At 50.3% G+C, this 14655-nt stretch overlaps 1 protein-coding gene across 5 annotated transcripts in view; it reads right to left on the bottom strand.

Annotated features, from left to right (window-relative positions):
- The window catches only part of CDC42BPA (CDC42 binding protein kinase alpha), a 289458-nt gene that overhangs the window by 34783 nt on the left and 240020 nt on the right, over positions 1–14655 (bottom strand). For all 5 annotated transcript variants that reach the window (XM_063918950.1, XM_063918951.1, XM_063918949.1 and 2 more), the window contains 4 exons: positions 12721–12801; positions 11833–11938; positions 8842–8978; positions 5974–6113 (listed from right to left, as the gene is read on the bottom strand). In XM_063918950.1, the coding sequence (XP_063775020.1) occupies positions 5974–6113; positions 8842–8978; positions 11833–11938; positions 12721–12801 (464 nt within the window). The remainder of the gene's footprint in view (positions 1–5973; positions 6114–8841; positions 8979–11832; positions 11939–12720; positions 12802–14655) is intronic.

The following is a 14655-nucleotide window of genomic DNA, read 5'->3' on the forward strand; positions in this document are numbered from 1 at the left end:
GCTCCTCACAGTGAGTGTAGAGGGACTGTGTGATCATTTCTGTATGAGGACATTTCCTCCTTATGAAGCGGTGTATCAGTGCTCCTCACAGTGAGTGTAGGAGGGACTGTGTGATCATTTCTGTGTGAGGACATTTCCTCCTTATGAAGATGTCTATCAGTGCTCCTCACAGTGAGTGTAGAGGGACTGTGTGATCATTTCTGTGTGAGGACATTTCCTCCTTATGAAGCTGTGTATCAGTGCTCCTCACAGTGAGTGTAGAGGGACTGTGTGATCATTTCTGTGTGCAGACATTTCCTCCTTATGAAGCGGTGTATCAGTGCTCCTCACAGTGAGTGTAGGAGGGACTGTGCGATCATTTCTTTGTGAGGACATTTCTCTCCTTATGAAGATGTGTATCAGTGCTCCTCCCAGTGAGTGTAGAGGGACTGTGTGATCATTTCTGTGTGCGGACATTTCCTCCTTATGAAGATGTGTATCAGTGCTCCTCACAGTGAGTGTAGAGGGACTGTGTGATCATTTCTGTGTGAGGACATTTCCTCCTTATGAAGCTGTGTATCAGTGCTCCTCACAGTGAGTGTAGAGGGACTGTGTGATCATTTCTGTGTGAGGACATTTCCTCCTTATGAAGAGGTCTATCAGTGCTCCTCACAGTGAGTGTAGGAGGGACTGTGCGATCATTTCTTTGTGAGGACATTTCTCTCCTTATGAAGCTGTGTATCAGTGCTCCTCACAGTGAGTGTAGAGGGACTGTGTGATCATTTCTGTGTGAGGACATTTCCTCCTTATGAAGAGGTCTATCAGTGCTCCTCACAGTGAGTGTAGAGGGACTGTGTGATCATTTCTGTGTGCAGACATTTCCTCCTTATGAAGCTGTGTATCAGTGCTCCTCACAGTGAGTGTAGAGGGACTGTGTGATCATTTCTGTGTGCGGATATTTCCTCCTTATGAAGACGTCTATCAGTGCTCCTCACAGTGAGTGTAGAGGGACTGTGTGATCATTTCTGTGTGAGGACATTTCCTCCTTATGAAGAGGTATATCAGTGCTCCTCACAGTGAGTGTAGAGGGACTGTGTGATCATTTCTGTGTGCGGATATTTCCTCCTTATGAAGACGTCTATCAGTGCTCCTCACAGTGAGTGTAGAGGGACTGTGTGATCATTTCTGTGTGAGGACATTTCCTCCTTATGAAGAGGTGTATCAGTGCTCCTCACAGTGAGTGTAGAAGGACTGTGTGATCATTTCTGTGTGCAGACATTTCCTCCTTATGAAGATGTCTATCAGTGCTCCTCACAGTGAGTGTAGAGGGACTGTGTGATCATTTCTGTGTGAGGACATTTCCTCCTTATGAAGATGTGTATCAGTGCTCCTCACAGTGAGTGTAGAGGGACTGTGTGATCATTTCTGTGTGAGGACATTTCCTCCTTATGAAGATGTCTATCAGTGCTCCTCACAGTGAGTGTAGAGGGACTGTGTGATCATTTCTGTGTGCGGACATTTCCTCCTTATGAAGATGTGTATCAGTGCTCCTCACAGTGAGTGTAGAGGGACTGTGTGATCATTTCTGTGTGAGGACATTTCCTCCTTATGAAGATGTGTATCAGTGCTCCTCACAGTGAGTGTAGGAGGGACTGTGTGATCATTTCTGTGTGCGGATATTTCCTCCTTATGAAGACGTCTATCAGTGCTCCTCACAGTGAGTGTAGAGGGACTGTGTGATCATTTCTGTGTGAGGACATTTCCTCCTTATGAAGAGGTATATCAGTGCTCCTCACAGTGAGTGTAGAGGGACTGTGTGATCATTTCTGTGTGCGGATATTTCCTCCTTATGAAGACGTCTATCAGTGCTCCTCACAGTGAGTGTAGAGGGACTGTGTGATCATTTCTGTGTGAGGACATTTCCTCCTTATGAAGAGGTGTATCAGTGCTCCTCACAGTGAGTGTAGAAGGACTGTGTGATCATTTCTGTGTGCAGACATTTCCTCCTTATGAAGATGTCTATCAGTGCTCCTCACAGTGAGTGTAGAGGGACTGTGTGATCATTTCTGTGTGAGGACATTTCCTCCTTATGAAGATGTGTATCAGTGCTCCTCACAGTGAGTGTAGAGGGACTGTGTGATCATTTCTGTGTGAGGACATTTCCTCCTTATGAAGATGTCTATCAGTGCTCCTCACAGTGAGTGTAGAGGGACTGTGTGATCATTTCTGTGTGCGGATATTTCCTCCTTATGAAGACGTCTATCAGTGCTCCTCACAGTGAGTGTAGAGGGACTGTGTGATCATTTCTGTGTGAGGACATTTCCTCCTTATGAAGAGGTATATCAGTGCTCCTCACAGTGAGTGTAGAGGGACTGTGTGATCATTTCTGTGTGCGGATATTTCCTCCTTATGAAGACGTCTATCAGTGCTCCTCACAGTGAGTGTAGAGGGACTGTGTGATCATTTCTGTGTGAGGACATTTCCTCCTTATGAAGAGGTGTATCAGTGCTCCTCACAGTGAGTGTAGAAGGACTGTGTGATCATTTCTGTGTGCAGACATTTCCTCCTTATGAAGATGTCTATCAGTGCTCCTCACAGTGAGTGTAGAGGGACTGTGTGATCATTTCTGTGTGAGGACATTTCCTCCTTATGAAGATGTGTATCAGTGCTCCTCACAGTGAGTGTAGAGGGACTGTGTGATCATTTCTGTGTGAGGACATTTCCTCCTTATGAAGAGGTATATCAGTGCTCCTCACAGTGAGTGTAGAGGGACTGTGTGATCATTTCTGTGTGCGGATATTTCCTCCTTATGAAGACGTCTATCAGTGCTCCTCACAGTGAGTGTAGAGGGACTGTGTGATCATTTCTGTGTGAGGACATTTCCTCCTTATGAAGAGGTGTATCAGTGCTCCTCACAGTGAGTGTAGAAGGACTGTGTGATCATTTCTGTGTGCAGACATTTCCTCCTTATGAAGATGTCTATCAGTGCTCCTCACAGTGAGTGTAGAGGGACTGTGTGATCATTTCTGTGTGAGGACATTTCCTCCTTATGAAGATGTGTATCAGTGCTCCTCACAGTGAGTGTAGAGGGACTGTGTGATCATTTCTGTGTGAGGACATTTCCTCCTTATGAAGAGGTATATCAGTGCTCCTCACAGTGAGTGTAGAAGGACTGTGTGATCATTTCTGTGTGCGGACATTTCCTCCTTATGAAGCTGTGTATCAGTGCTCCTCACAGTGAGTGTAGAGGGACTGTGTGATCATTTCTGTGTGCGGATATTTCCTCCTTATGAAGACGTCTATCAGTGCTCCTCACAGTGAGTGTAGAGGGACTGTGTGATCATTTCTGTGTGAGGACATTTCCTCCTTATGAAGAGGTGTATCAGTGCTCCTCACAGTGAGTGTAGAAGGACTGTGTGATCATTTCTGTGTGCAGACATTTCCTCCTTATGAAGATGTCTATCAGTGCTCCTCACAGTGAGTGTAGAGGGACTGTGTGATCATTTCTGTGTGAGGACATTTCCTCCTTATGAAGATGTGTATCAGTGCTCCTCACAGTGAGTGTAGAGGGACTGTGTGATCATTTCTGTGTGCGGATATTTCCTCCTTATGAAGAGGTCTATCAGTGCTCCTCACAGTGAGTATAGAGGGACTGTGTGATCATTTCTGTGTGCGGACATTTCCTCCTTATGAAGATGTCTATCAGTGCTCCTCACAGTGAGTGTAGAGGGACTGTGTGATCATTTCTGTGTGAGGACATTTCCTCCTTATGAAGATGTGTATCAGTGCTCCTCACAGTGAGTGTAGAGGGACTGTGTGATCATTTCTGTGTGAGGACATTTCCTCCTTATGAAGCTGTGTATCAGTGCTCCTCACAGTGAGTGTAGAGGGACTGTGTGATCATTTCTGTGTGAGGACATTTCCTCCTTATGAAGATGTGTATCAGTGCTCCTCACAGTGAGTGTAGAGGGACTGTGTGATCATTTCTGTGTGAGGACATTTCCTCCTTATGAAGATGTGTATCAGTGCTCCTCACAGTGAGTGTAGAGGGACTGTGTGATCATTTCTGTGTGAGGACATTTCCTCCTTATGAAGCTGTATATCAGTGCTCCTCACAGTGAGTGTAGGAGGGACTGTGTGATCATTTCTGTGTGAGGACATTTCCTCCTTATGAAGCTGTGTATCAGTGCTCCTCACAGTGAGTGTAGAGGGACTGTGTGATCATTTCTGTGTGCGGACATTTCCTCCTTATGAAGAGGTATATCAGTGCTCCTCACAGTGAGTGTAGAGGGACTGTGTGATCATTTCTGTGTGAGGACATTTCCTCCTTATGAAGATGTGTATCAGTGCTCCTCACAGTGAGTGTAGAGGGACTGTGTGATCATTTCTGTGTGCGGACATTTCCTCCTTATGAAGAGGTGTATCAGTGCTCCTCACAGTGAGTGTAGAGGGACTGTGTGATCATTTCTGTGTGAGGACATTTCCTCCTTATGAAGATGTGTATCAGTGCTCCTCACAGTGAGTGTAGAGGGACTGTGTGATCATTTCTGTGTGAGGACATTTCCTCCTTATGAAGCTGTGTATCAGTGCTCCTCACAGTGAGTGTAGGAGGGACTGTGTGATCATTTCTGTGTGAGGACATTTCCTCCTTATGAAGCTGTGTATCAGTGCTCCTCACAGTGAGTGTAGAGGGACTGTGTGATCATTTCTGTGTGCGGACATTTCCTCCTTATGAAGAGGTGTATCAGTGCTCCTCACAGTGAGTGTAGAGGGACTGTGTGATCATTTCTGTGTGAGGACATTTCCTCCTTATGAAGATGTGTATCAGTGCTCCTCACAGTGAGTGTAGAGGGACTGTGTGATCATTTCTGTGTGAGGACATTTCCTCCTTATGAAGATGTCTATCAGTGCTCCTCACAGTGAGTGTAGAGGGACTGTGTGATCATTTCTGTGTGAGGACATTTCCTCCTTATGAAGCTGTGTATCAGTGCTCCTCACAGTGAGTGTAGAGGGACTGTGTGATAATTTCTGTGTGAGGACATTTCCTCCTTATGAAGAGGTGTATCAGTGCTCCTCACAGTGAGTGTAGAGGGACTGTGTGATCATTTCTGTGTGAGGACATTTCCTCCTTATGAAGAGGTCTATCAGTGCTCCTCACAGTGAGTGTAGAGGGACTGTGTGATCATTTCTGTGTGCGGACATTTCCTCCTTATGAAGATGTGTATCAGTGCTCCTCACAGTGAGTGTAGAGGGACTGTGTGATCATTTCTGTGTGAGGACATTTCCTCCTTATGAAGAGGTATATCAGTGCTCCTCACAGTGAGTGTAGAGGGACTGTGTGATCATTTCTGTGTGAGGATATTTCCTCCTTATGAAGCTGTGTATCAGTGCTCCTCACAGTGAGTGTAGAGGGACTGTGTGATCATTTCTGTGTGAGGACATTTCCTCCTTATGAAGATGTGTATCAGTGCTCCTCACAGTGAGTGTAGAGGGACTGTGTGATCATTTCTGTGTGAGGACATTTCCTCCTTATGAAGACGTCTATCAGTGCTCCTCACAGTGAGTGACCATGGTATAATGGCAGTGGCCTCTCCACAGGGGTTTTCATAGCGTACATGAAGCTCCATGTCACTTCTTACCCCCTCCCATTTTTAGAAATACCCATTCACTGCCACGTGCACCACAGGTAAGAGCACTGCCACGCATTCGCTGCTGTTACATCAGCATTCTGATCCGCGGGACTGTGTCACCGGACGCGGGACGTGCGCTGTAGGAGGTGGCACGCTGTCCCCATGTCTGCGCTGTGTGACATTATTGCCGAGCAGCAGCAACCGTCCTATTCTCCTCTCTGGGCCTTCTGTATTCTCTGTATAATGGTTTCCAGATCAGAGCCGCCAGCGCGACATACACTTGCTCAGAAGAGATGCCGCTTCGAACTCCATGCCAGCAGGGGTATAGCAGTGGCTCACTGACCGGTAACACTGATGTACGTACCTCATATCAATCACCTGGATGACAACACACGAGGGCTGCGAGGCCTTCCCCTCCGGCATGTCATACAGGAAGATTTTGAAGTCACACACCACTGCCAGGGCTCGCTGCCAGCCCTTCTTCACTCCTGCGGGCTTGGGCACCTGGGAAGACACGTGCCCGTCAGACTGGTCCCCGGTAATCTCCCAATCCCCCTCCTTACTCACAGACTGGTCCCGGTAATCTCCCAATCCCCCCCCTCACTCACAGACTGGTCCCCGGTAATCTCCCAATCCCCCCCCCTCACTCACAGACTGTCCCCGGTAATCTCCCAATCCCCCTCCTTACTCACAGACTGTCCCCGGTAATCTCCCAATCCCCCTCCCTCACTCACAGACTGTCCCCGGTAATCTCCCAATCCCCCTCCTTACTCACAGACTGGTCCCGGTAATCTCCCAATCCCCCCCCTCACTCACAGACTGGTCCCCGGTAATCTCCCAATCCCCCCCCCTCACTCACAGACTGTCCCCGGTAATCTCCCAATCCCCCTCCTTACTCACAGACTGTCCCCGGTAATCTCCCAATCCCCCCCCCCTCACTCACAGACTGTCCCCGGTAATCTCCCAATCCCCCTCCTTACTCACAGACTGGTCCCGGTAATCTCCCAATCCCCCCCTCACTCACAGACTGGTCCCCGGTAATATCCCAAACCCCCCCCCCCCCCCCCCCACTCACAGACTGGGCCCCGGTAATCTCCCAATCCCCCACACTCACAGACTGGTCCCCGGTAATCTCCCAATCCCTCCTCACTCACAGACTGGTCCCCTGTAATCTCCCAATACCCCCCACTCACAGACTGGTCCCCTGTAATCTCCCAATCCCCCCCAATCACAGACTGGTCCCCTGTATTCTTCCAATCCCCCTCATCACTCACAGACTGGTCCCCGGTAATCTCCCAATCCCCCTTTACTCACAGACTGGTCGCCGGTAATCTCCCAATCCCCCTCCTCACTCACAGACTGCTCCCTGGTAATCTCCCAATCCCCCTCCTCACTCACAGACTGGTCCCCGGTAATCTCCCAATCCACCTACTCACTCACAGACTGCTCCCCATTAATCTCCCAATCCCCCTACTCGCTCACAGACTGGTCCCCGGTAATCTCCCAATCCCCACTCACTCACAGACTGGTTCCCAGTAATCTCCTAATCACCCCTCCTCACTCACAGACTGGTCCCCGGTAATCTACCCAATCCCCACTCACTCACAGATTGGTTCCCAGTAATCTCCTAATCCCCCTCCTCACTCACAGACTGGTCCCCGGTAATCTACCCAATCGCCGCCCACTCACAGACTGGTCCCTGGTAATCTCCCAATCCCCCTCCTCACTCACAGACTGGTCCCCGGTAATATCCCCAATACCCCCCACTCACAGGCTGGTCCCTGGTAATCTCCCAATCCCCCCCTCACAGACTGGTCCCTGGTAATCTCCCAATCCCCCTCCTCACTCACTGACTAGTCCCCAGTAATCTACTCAATCCCCCCCACTCACAGACTGGTCCCCTGTAATCTCCCAATCCCCCCACTCACAGACTGGTCCCCGGTAATCTCTCAATCCCCCTCCTCACTCACAGACTGGTCCCTGGTAATCTCCCAATCCCCCCCTACTCACAGACTAGTCCCTGGTAATCTCCCAATCCCCACTCACTCACAGACTGGTCCCCGGTAATCTCCCAATCCCCCCCTCCCTCATTCACAGATTTATCACCAGTAATCTCTACCCCCCCCCCCCCCCCAACTCACAGACTGGTCCCCGGTAATCTCCCAATCCCCATCCATACTCACAGACTGGTCCCTGGTAATCTCCCAATCCCCCTTTACTCACAGACTAGTCCCTGGTAATCTCCCAATCCCCACTCACTCACAGACTGGTCACCTGTAATCTCCCAATCCCCCCACTCACAGACTGGTCACCGGTAATCTCCCAATCCCCCCCTCCCTCATTCACAGATTTATCACCGGTAATCTCACCCCCCCCCCCCCCCCCAACTCACAGACTGGTCCCCGGTAATCTCCCAATCCCCATCCATACTCACAGACTGGTCCCTGGTAATCTCCCAATCCCCCTCCTCACTCACAGACTGGTCCCTGGTAATCTCCCAATCCCCGCTCACTCACAGACTGGTCCCCGGTAATCTCCCAATCCCCACTCACTCACAGACTGGTCCTAGTAATCTCCCAATCCCCCCTCACTCACAGACTGGTCCCTGGTAATCTCCCAATCCCCCCCCCCCCTCCCCTCACTCACAGACTGGTCCCGGGTAATCTACCCAATCCCCCTCCTCACTCACAGACTGGTCCCTGGTAATCTCCCAATCCCCGCTCACTCACAGACTGGTCCCCGGTAATCTCCCAATCCCCACTCACTCACAGACTGGTCCTAGTAATCTCCCAATCCCCCCTCACTCACAGACTGGTCCCTGGTAATCTCCCAATCCCCCCCCCCCCCCTCCCCTCACTCACAGACTGGTCCCGGGTAATCTACCCAATCCCCCTCCTCACTCACAGACTGGTCCCGGGTAATCTACCCAATCCCCCCCCTCCTCACTCACAGACTGGTCCCGGGTAATCTACCCAATCCCCCCCTCCTTACTCACAGACTGGTCCCGGGTAATCTACCCAATCCCCCCCTCCTCACTCACAGACTGGTCCCGGGTAATCTACCCAATCCCCCTCCTCACTCACAGACTGGTCCCGGGTAATCTACCCAATCCCCCCCTCCTCACTCACAGACTGGTCCCTGGTAATATCCCAACAATCCCCCCCCCCCTCCCACACACACAGCCCCCCCTCACTCACAGACTGGTCCCTGGTAACCTACCAATCCCACTTACCCGTACATGCCCTTCATACGCCGTCCCAATTCCCTTCTGGGGGTCGATGCCCAGCGGTCCCTTCGTCTGCTCGGGAGGGATGGGGCAGACTGAGGGGGCCTTATCCGCACAGGTTACATGGCAAGAGAAGCCACACACTGCAGACACACATAAAACATCATTAGGAAAACAGGCCCAACGAGGATGAGATACAGATATAATACAATGTATGGACACTGATCGGGCGCTGCAGCTCTGCGCAGCGGAACCCACAGCACAATGTATGTATACTGATCGGGCGCTGCAGCTCTGCGCAGGGGAGCCCACAGCAGAATGTATGTATACTAATCGGGCGCTGCAGCTCTGCGCAGGGGAGCTCACAGCGCAATGTATGTACACTGATCGGGCGCTGCAGCTCTGCGCAGGGGAGCTCACAGCGCAATGTATGTACACTGATCGGGCACCGCAGAACTGCGCAGCAGAACCCACAGCACAATGTATGTACAATGATCGGGCACTGCAGCTCTGCGCTGCGGAGCTCACAGCACAATGTATATACACTTATCGGGCACTGCAGCTCTGCGCAGGGGAGCTCACAGCAGAATGTATGTACACTGATCGGGTGCTGAGGCTCTGCACAGCGGAGCTTACAGTACAATGTATGTACACTGATCAGGAGCTGCATTCTTGTGCAGCAGAGTTTGCAGCAGAATGTATGTACAGTGGACAGGCAGCGGAGCTCACAGCGCAATGTATGTACACTGATCGGGCGCTGCAGCTCTGCGCAAGGGAGCTCACAGCAGAATGTATGTACAGTGATCGGGCGCTGCAGCTCTGCGCAGAGGAGCTCACAGCATAATGTATGTACACTGATCAGGTGCTGAGGCTCTGCACAGCGGAGCTTACAGTACACTGTATATACAATGGTCAGGAGCTGCATTCTTGTGCTGCAGAATGTATGTACAGTGGACAGGCAGCTGAGCTCACAGCGCAATGTATGTACAGTGATCGGGCGCTGCAGCTCTGTGCAGGGGAGCTCACAGCACAATGTATGTACACTGATCGGGCACTGCAGCTCTGCGCAGGGGAGCTCACAGCACAATGTATGTACACTGATCGGGCGCTGCAGCTCTGCGCAGGGGAGCTCACAGCACAATGTATGTACACTGATCGGGCGCTGCAGCTCTGCGCAGGGATGCTCACAGTACAATGTATGTACACTGATCGGGCGCAGGGATGCTCACAGTACAATGTATGTTTACTGATAAGGCGCAGCATTCTTGTACAGCAGAGTTTGCAGCAGAATGTATGTACAGTGGACAGGCAGCCGAGCTCACAGCGCAATGTATGTACACCGATTGGGTGCTGCAGCTCTGCACAGTGGAGCTTACAGCATAATGTATGTATACTGTTAAGGCGCTGCATTCTTGTGCAGCAGAGTTTGCTGCTGAATGTATGTACAGTGGACAGGCAGCGGAGCGCACAGCAGAATGTATGTACAGTGGACAGGCAGCGGAGCGCACAGCAGAATGTATGTACACTGAACAGGTGCTGAGGTTCTGCACAGCGAAGCTTACGTCACAGAGAAAAACAGCGTCACAAGGAGCTCGCGGGACGTAACTGTGAGACCGCTATGCGTTCTCAGCCACAGACTATCTCACTTTTATTTAGAACTACAATCCGTGTCAAAGACTCTGCAGCAAGAACCTGAGCAATAATATGGAAGACAGAGAACACTGGGAGAGAACTGGAGAGTACAAATGTATAGGATAGGAGTATCCAACATTCGGCCCGCCAGCTGCTGTGGGACAACACATCCCAGCATGTCCTGACACCGTTTTGCCGTCAGGGCATGCTGGGATGTGTAGTTTCCCAGCAGCTGGAGGGCCATATGTTGAAGAGCCCGGTATAGGAGGACGAAGGATTATAGTATCTGGGAGTTGTACAGCGGGCAGTAACTGGCACAGTATTACAGGGGGCATTTGTTAGACCAGAGGTTCTCAAACTCGGTCCTCAGGACCCCACACAGTGCATGTTTTGCAGGTAACCCAGCAGGTGCACAGGTGTATTAATTACTCACTGACACATTTTAAAAGGTCCACAGGTGGAGCTAATTATTTCACCTGCGATTCTGTGAGGAGACCTGCAAAACATGCACTGTGTGGGCCCCCGAGGACCGAGTTTGAGAACCTCTGTGTTAGACGGTGAAATGGGGGCAGATGGGCTGCAATATCCCGCTGAGATGCCACCTCCGTGCCCCCAGGATCTCAGTAACATGGTGACATCTTTACCAAATCTAATAAAAATGGTGACTGAGGCGCTGTAATCTACAGCCACATAATGTGTCAGTTTAATTAGTCTAATACAGCGACTACTTGCGAGTCATTATTTTGAATGTCCGGTTTATACCTGCGCTGTTTTGTCCCCTGCGCTGTTTTGGTTACGGAGACATTTGTGGCTCTCTGTCCCTTTTATTATTGTCTAAGTAATTAGGAGAAAACCGGTGAGTCCTAAAAGCGCAGTAAGTGATCGTCCTACCCGCACAATGGCGGCGGCACACTTCTGTTTTCCGATACGCCGTCGCCGAGCCCAAACGGCAGAAGACTGTCAGATGCTGACAATCTGATGCTGTACTGCAACCGGTGACACAGACCTGTACCGCACATGCTCAGTACGGGTTCCGGCAGAACATTGGTACTCTGCGTATTGCGCATCTGAATAATGCCCATTGTCCGTCACTATAGACTTTTCCTGTCTGATGTGACCACTTCATAACAGACGTAGACTTGTGACATTTATTCAGTATATTATTATGTCCTGTCCTTAATTTATAGATGTGTCTGTACTACTGCTCCTACTGGATTGTACAATAAAGTTGTGTGAAACTTTACGGTCATATTAAACATTTTTTTTTTTTTTCTGGTAGATTTGTTTGTTTTTTACCCTGTGTGTGTTGTTAGGAGTTTGCCGAATCGTACCGGACGGGACGGTCTGGTGCATAATTACACTCACCCTCACAGGTGCACCCCTGCCGGATCAGCCCCACCATCAGCGAGGTGCACTGGTTACATTTCGTTGGCGTGCTGAAGGACTTGACCACAAACTGGTGAGCTTTAGGCTAGGAGAGAAGACAATGAGGTTATGTATGAAACACCAGATGTGAGCGTTCCGCACAGACGTTTTATTCTGCACTGTACCACAAGCTGTCAGCAATCTCTCTAATACCGCAGTGTAACATCAATCTCTAGAGCAGAATTGCATGGCTGCCATAGAAAGTAAGTACAAATATAGCGTCTCGGCTGAGCCAGTCAGTCAGGAGGTAAAGGAGGGTGGGGCTAGGGGGGCTATAGGGGAGGAGTGGACATGGTGCTACAATTCTAAAGAAAATAAGGAAATATTAGTAACGGCCGAGATGGGGGTGCAGTGTTCCGCAACGCAAATCCTGCGCAAAGCCTACACTGGCGATTTTTATTCGCCGAAGATCCCCAACTGACAGTGTTGCAAATGGAGCATGTCGCCCTGAAATCCTTTTCATCGCTGGGAAAGCAGAATCTGTATTCCCTACAAGGAACGGGATTCTGAGTGACAGGTAAACTAGGCCATGTGACCAGCTAGAGGGAGAGCGATGAGCTGTGATCAAAGTCATGCGACCAGCCAGAGGGAGAGGGAGGAGCTAAGAGCCAGGTCAAGTGACTAGCCAGAGGTATGAGCTGGGAGCCAGAACATGTGACCAGCTAGAGGGAGAGGTATTACCTGGGTCAGCTGACACCAGTCTGGGGCTGCCCCTGCCTAGGATATCCTGCCCATGTACAGGGGACAACAGTTGGAGGGTGACAACTTTGCCACGCCCACTGCACCAGATTTGCAAGAATGAACTAACTGGTGCGTCACGTGCGTTACCTTGAGTGCCGAGGAGCCTGAGCTGAGGTATGACGCTCTGATTGTCGGTGTCTGCACTGAGCGAGGAGGGTGATCAGCTGTCTGCAAGGAAAAGGAGGAAGAGGCAAAATGTCAACAGCGTTCCTGTATTACCCAGATCCCTGATAGATGTATGTCAGGAAGAGAATATAGCAGCGTATTCTACTTCACTCCAGCCACGTGCCCCTAGACTATATCAATCACGTGGTTCCACTAAGCCGGCCGCCCACACATACCATACCAGCCACGTGCCCCTACACTACATCAATCACATGGTTCCACTAAGCCGGCCATAGACACATACTATACCAGCCACGTGGCCCTACACTACATCATTCACGTGGTTCCACTAAGCCGGACACCCACACATACTATACCAGCCACGTGCCCCTACACTATATCATTCACGTGGTTCCACTAAGCCGGCCATAGACACATACTATACCAGCCACGTGCCCCTACACTATATCATTCACGTGGTTCCACTAAGCCGGACACCCACACATACTATACCAGCCACGTGCCCATTCACTATATCATTCACGTGGTTCCACTAAGCTGGCCACACACACATACTATACCAGCCACGTGCCCCTAGACTATATCATTCACGTGGTTCCACTAAGCCGAACACCCACACATACTATACCAGCCACGTGCCCCTACACTATATCATTCACGTGGTTCCACTTAGCCGGACACCCACACATACTATACCAGCCACGTGCCCCTACACTATATCATTCACGTGGTTCCACTAAACTGGCCACACACACATACTATACCAGCCACGTGCCCCTTCACTATATCATTCACGTGGTTCCACTAAGCCGGCCGCCCACACATACTATACCAGCCACGTGCCCCTAGACTATATCATTCACGTGGTTCCACTAAGCCGGACACCCACACATACTATACCAGCCACGTGCCCCTAGACTATATCATTCACGTAGTTTCACTAAGCCGGACACCCACACATACTATACCAGCCACGTGCCCCCTAGACTATATCATTCACGTGGTTCCACTAAGCCGGACACCCACACATACTATACCAGCCACGTGCCCCCTAGACTATATCATTCACGTGGTTCCACTAAGCCGGACGCCCACACATACTATACCAGCCACGTGCCCCTACACTATATCAATCACGTGGTTCCACTAAGCCGGCCACACACACATACTATACCAGCCATGTGTCCCTACACTACATCAATCATGTGGCTCCACTAAGCCGGCCACACACACATACTATACCAGCCACGTGGTTCCACTAAGCTGGATGCCCACACATACTATACCAGCCACGTGCCCCTACACTACATCAATCACGTGGTTCCACTAATCCGGCCACACACACATACTATACCAGCCACGTGCCCCTACACTACATCAATCACGTAGTTCCACTAAACCGGCCGCCCACACATACTATACCAGCTACGTACCCACTATACGAGCCACATGTCCCATGTTTTCATTAAGCCAGGCATGTGCAGCAACCTACACACACTATACCCAGCTACGTGCCCATGATTCCATTCACACGCACTAAGCTAGCCACGCACCAGTGCCACCACTCACATGCCCATGGCAACACGCCCTCTATGTCAGCCCTGTACCCACGCACGCACTATACCAGCGCAGCGTTCCCACGCTACACTGGCCGCATGACTACTATATCAGCCATAGGTGTACTACAATAGCAGTCTGCCCGCCCACACACACTATAGGAGCTGTGTGCGTTTTCACCAACACAATATAATACTTTATAGGCACAGATATCCATCAAGACATTTATGTTTAATGAACAAATCCCTTCCTATTGCTCTACGCATTTTACTATTTACCACGGCAGAAATGCGTGGTAAACCACGTATAGCGGATTACAGCAGCGTGTAACATCACGGG

Source organism: Pseudophryne corroboree, chromosome 4 (genome assembly GCF_028390025.1).
Source record: "Pseudophryne corroboree isolate aPseCor3 chromosome 4, aPseCor3.hap2, whole genome shotgun sequence".
Lineage (NCBI taxonomy): Eukaryota > Metazoa > Chordata > Amphibia > Anura > Myobatrachidae > Pseudophryne > Pseudophryne corroboree.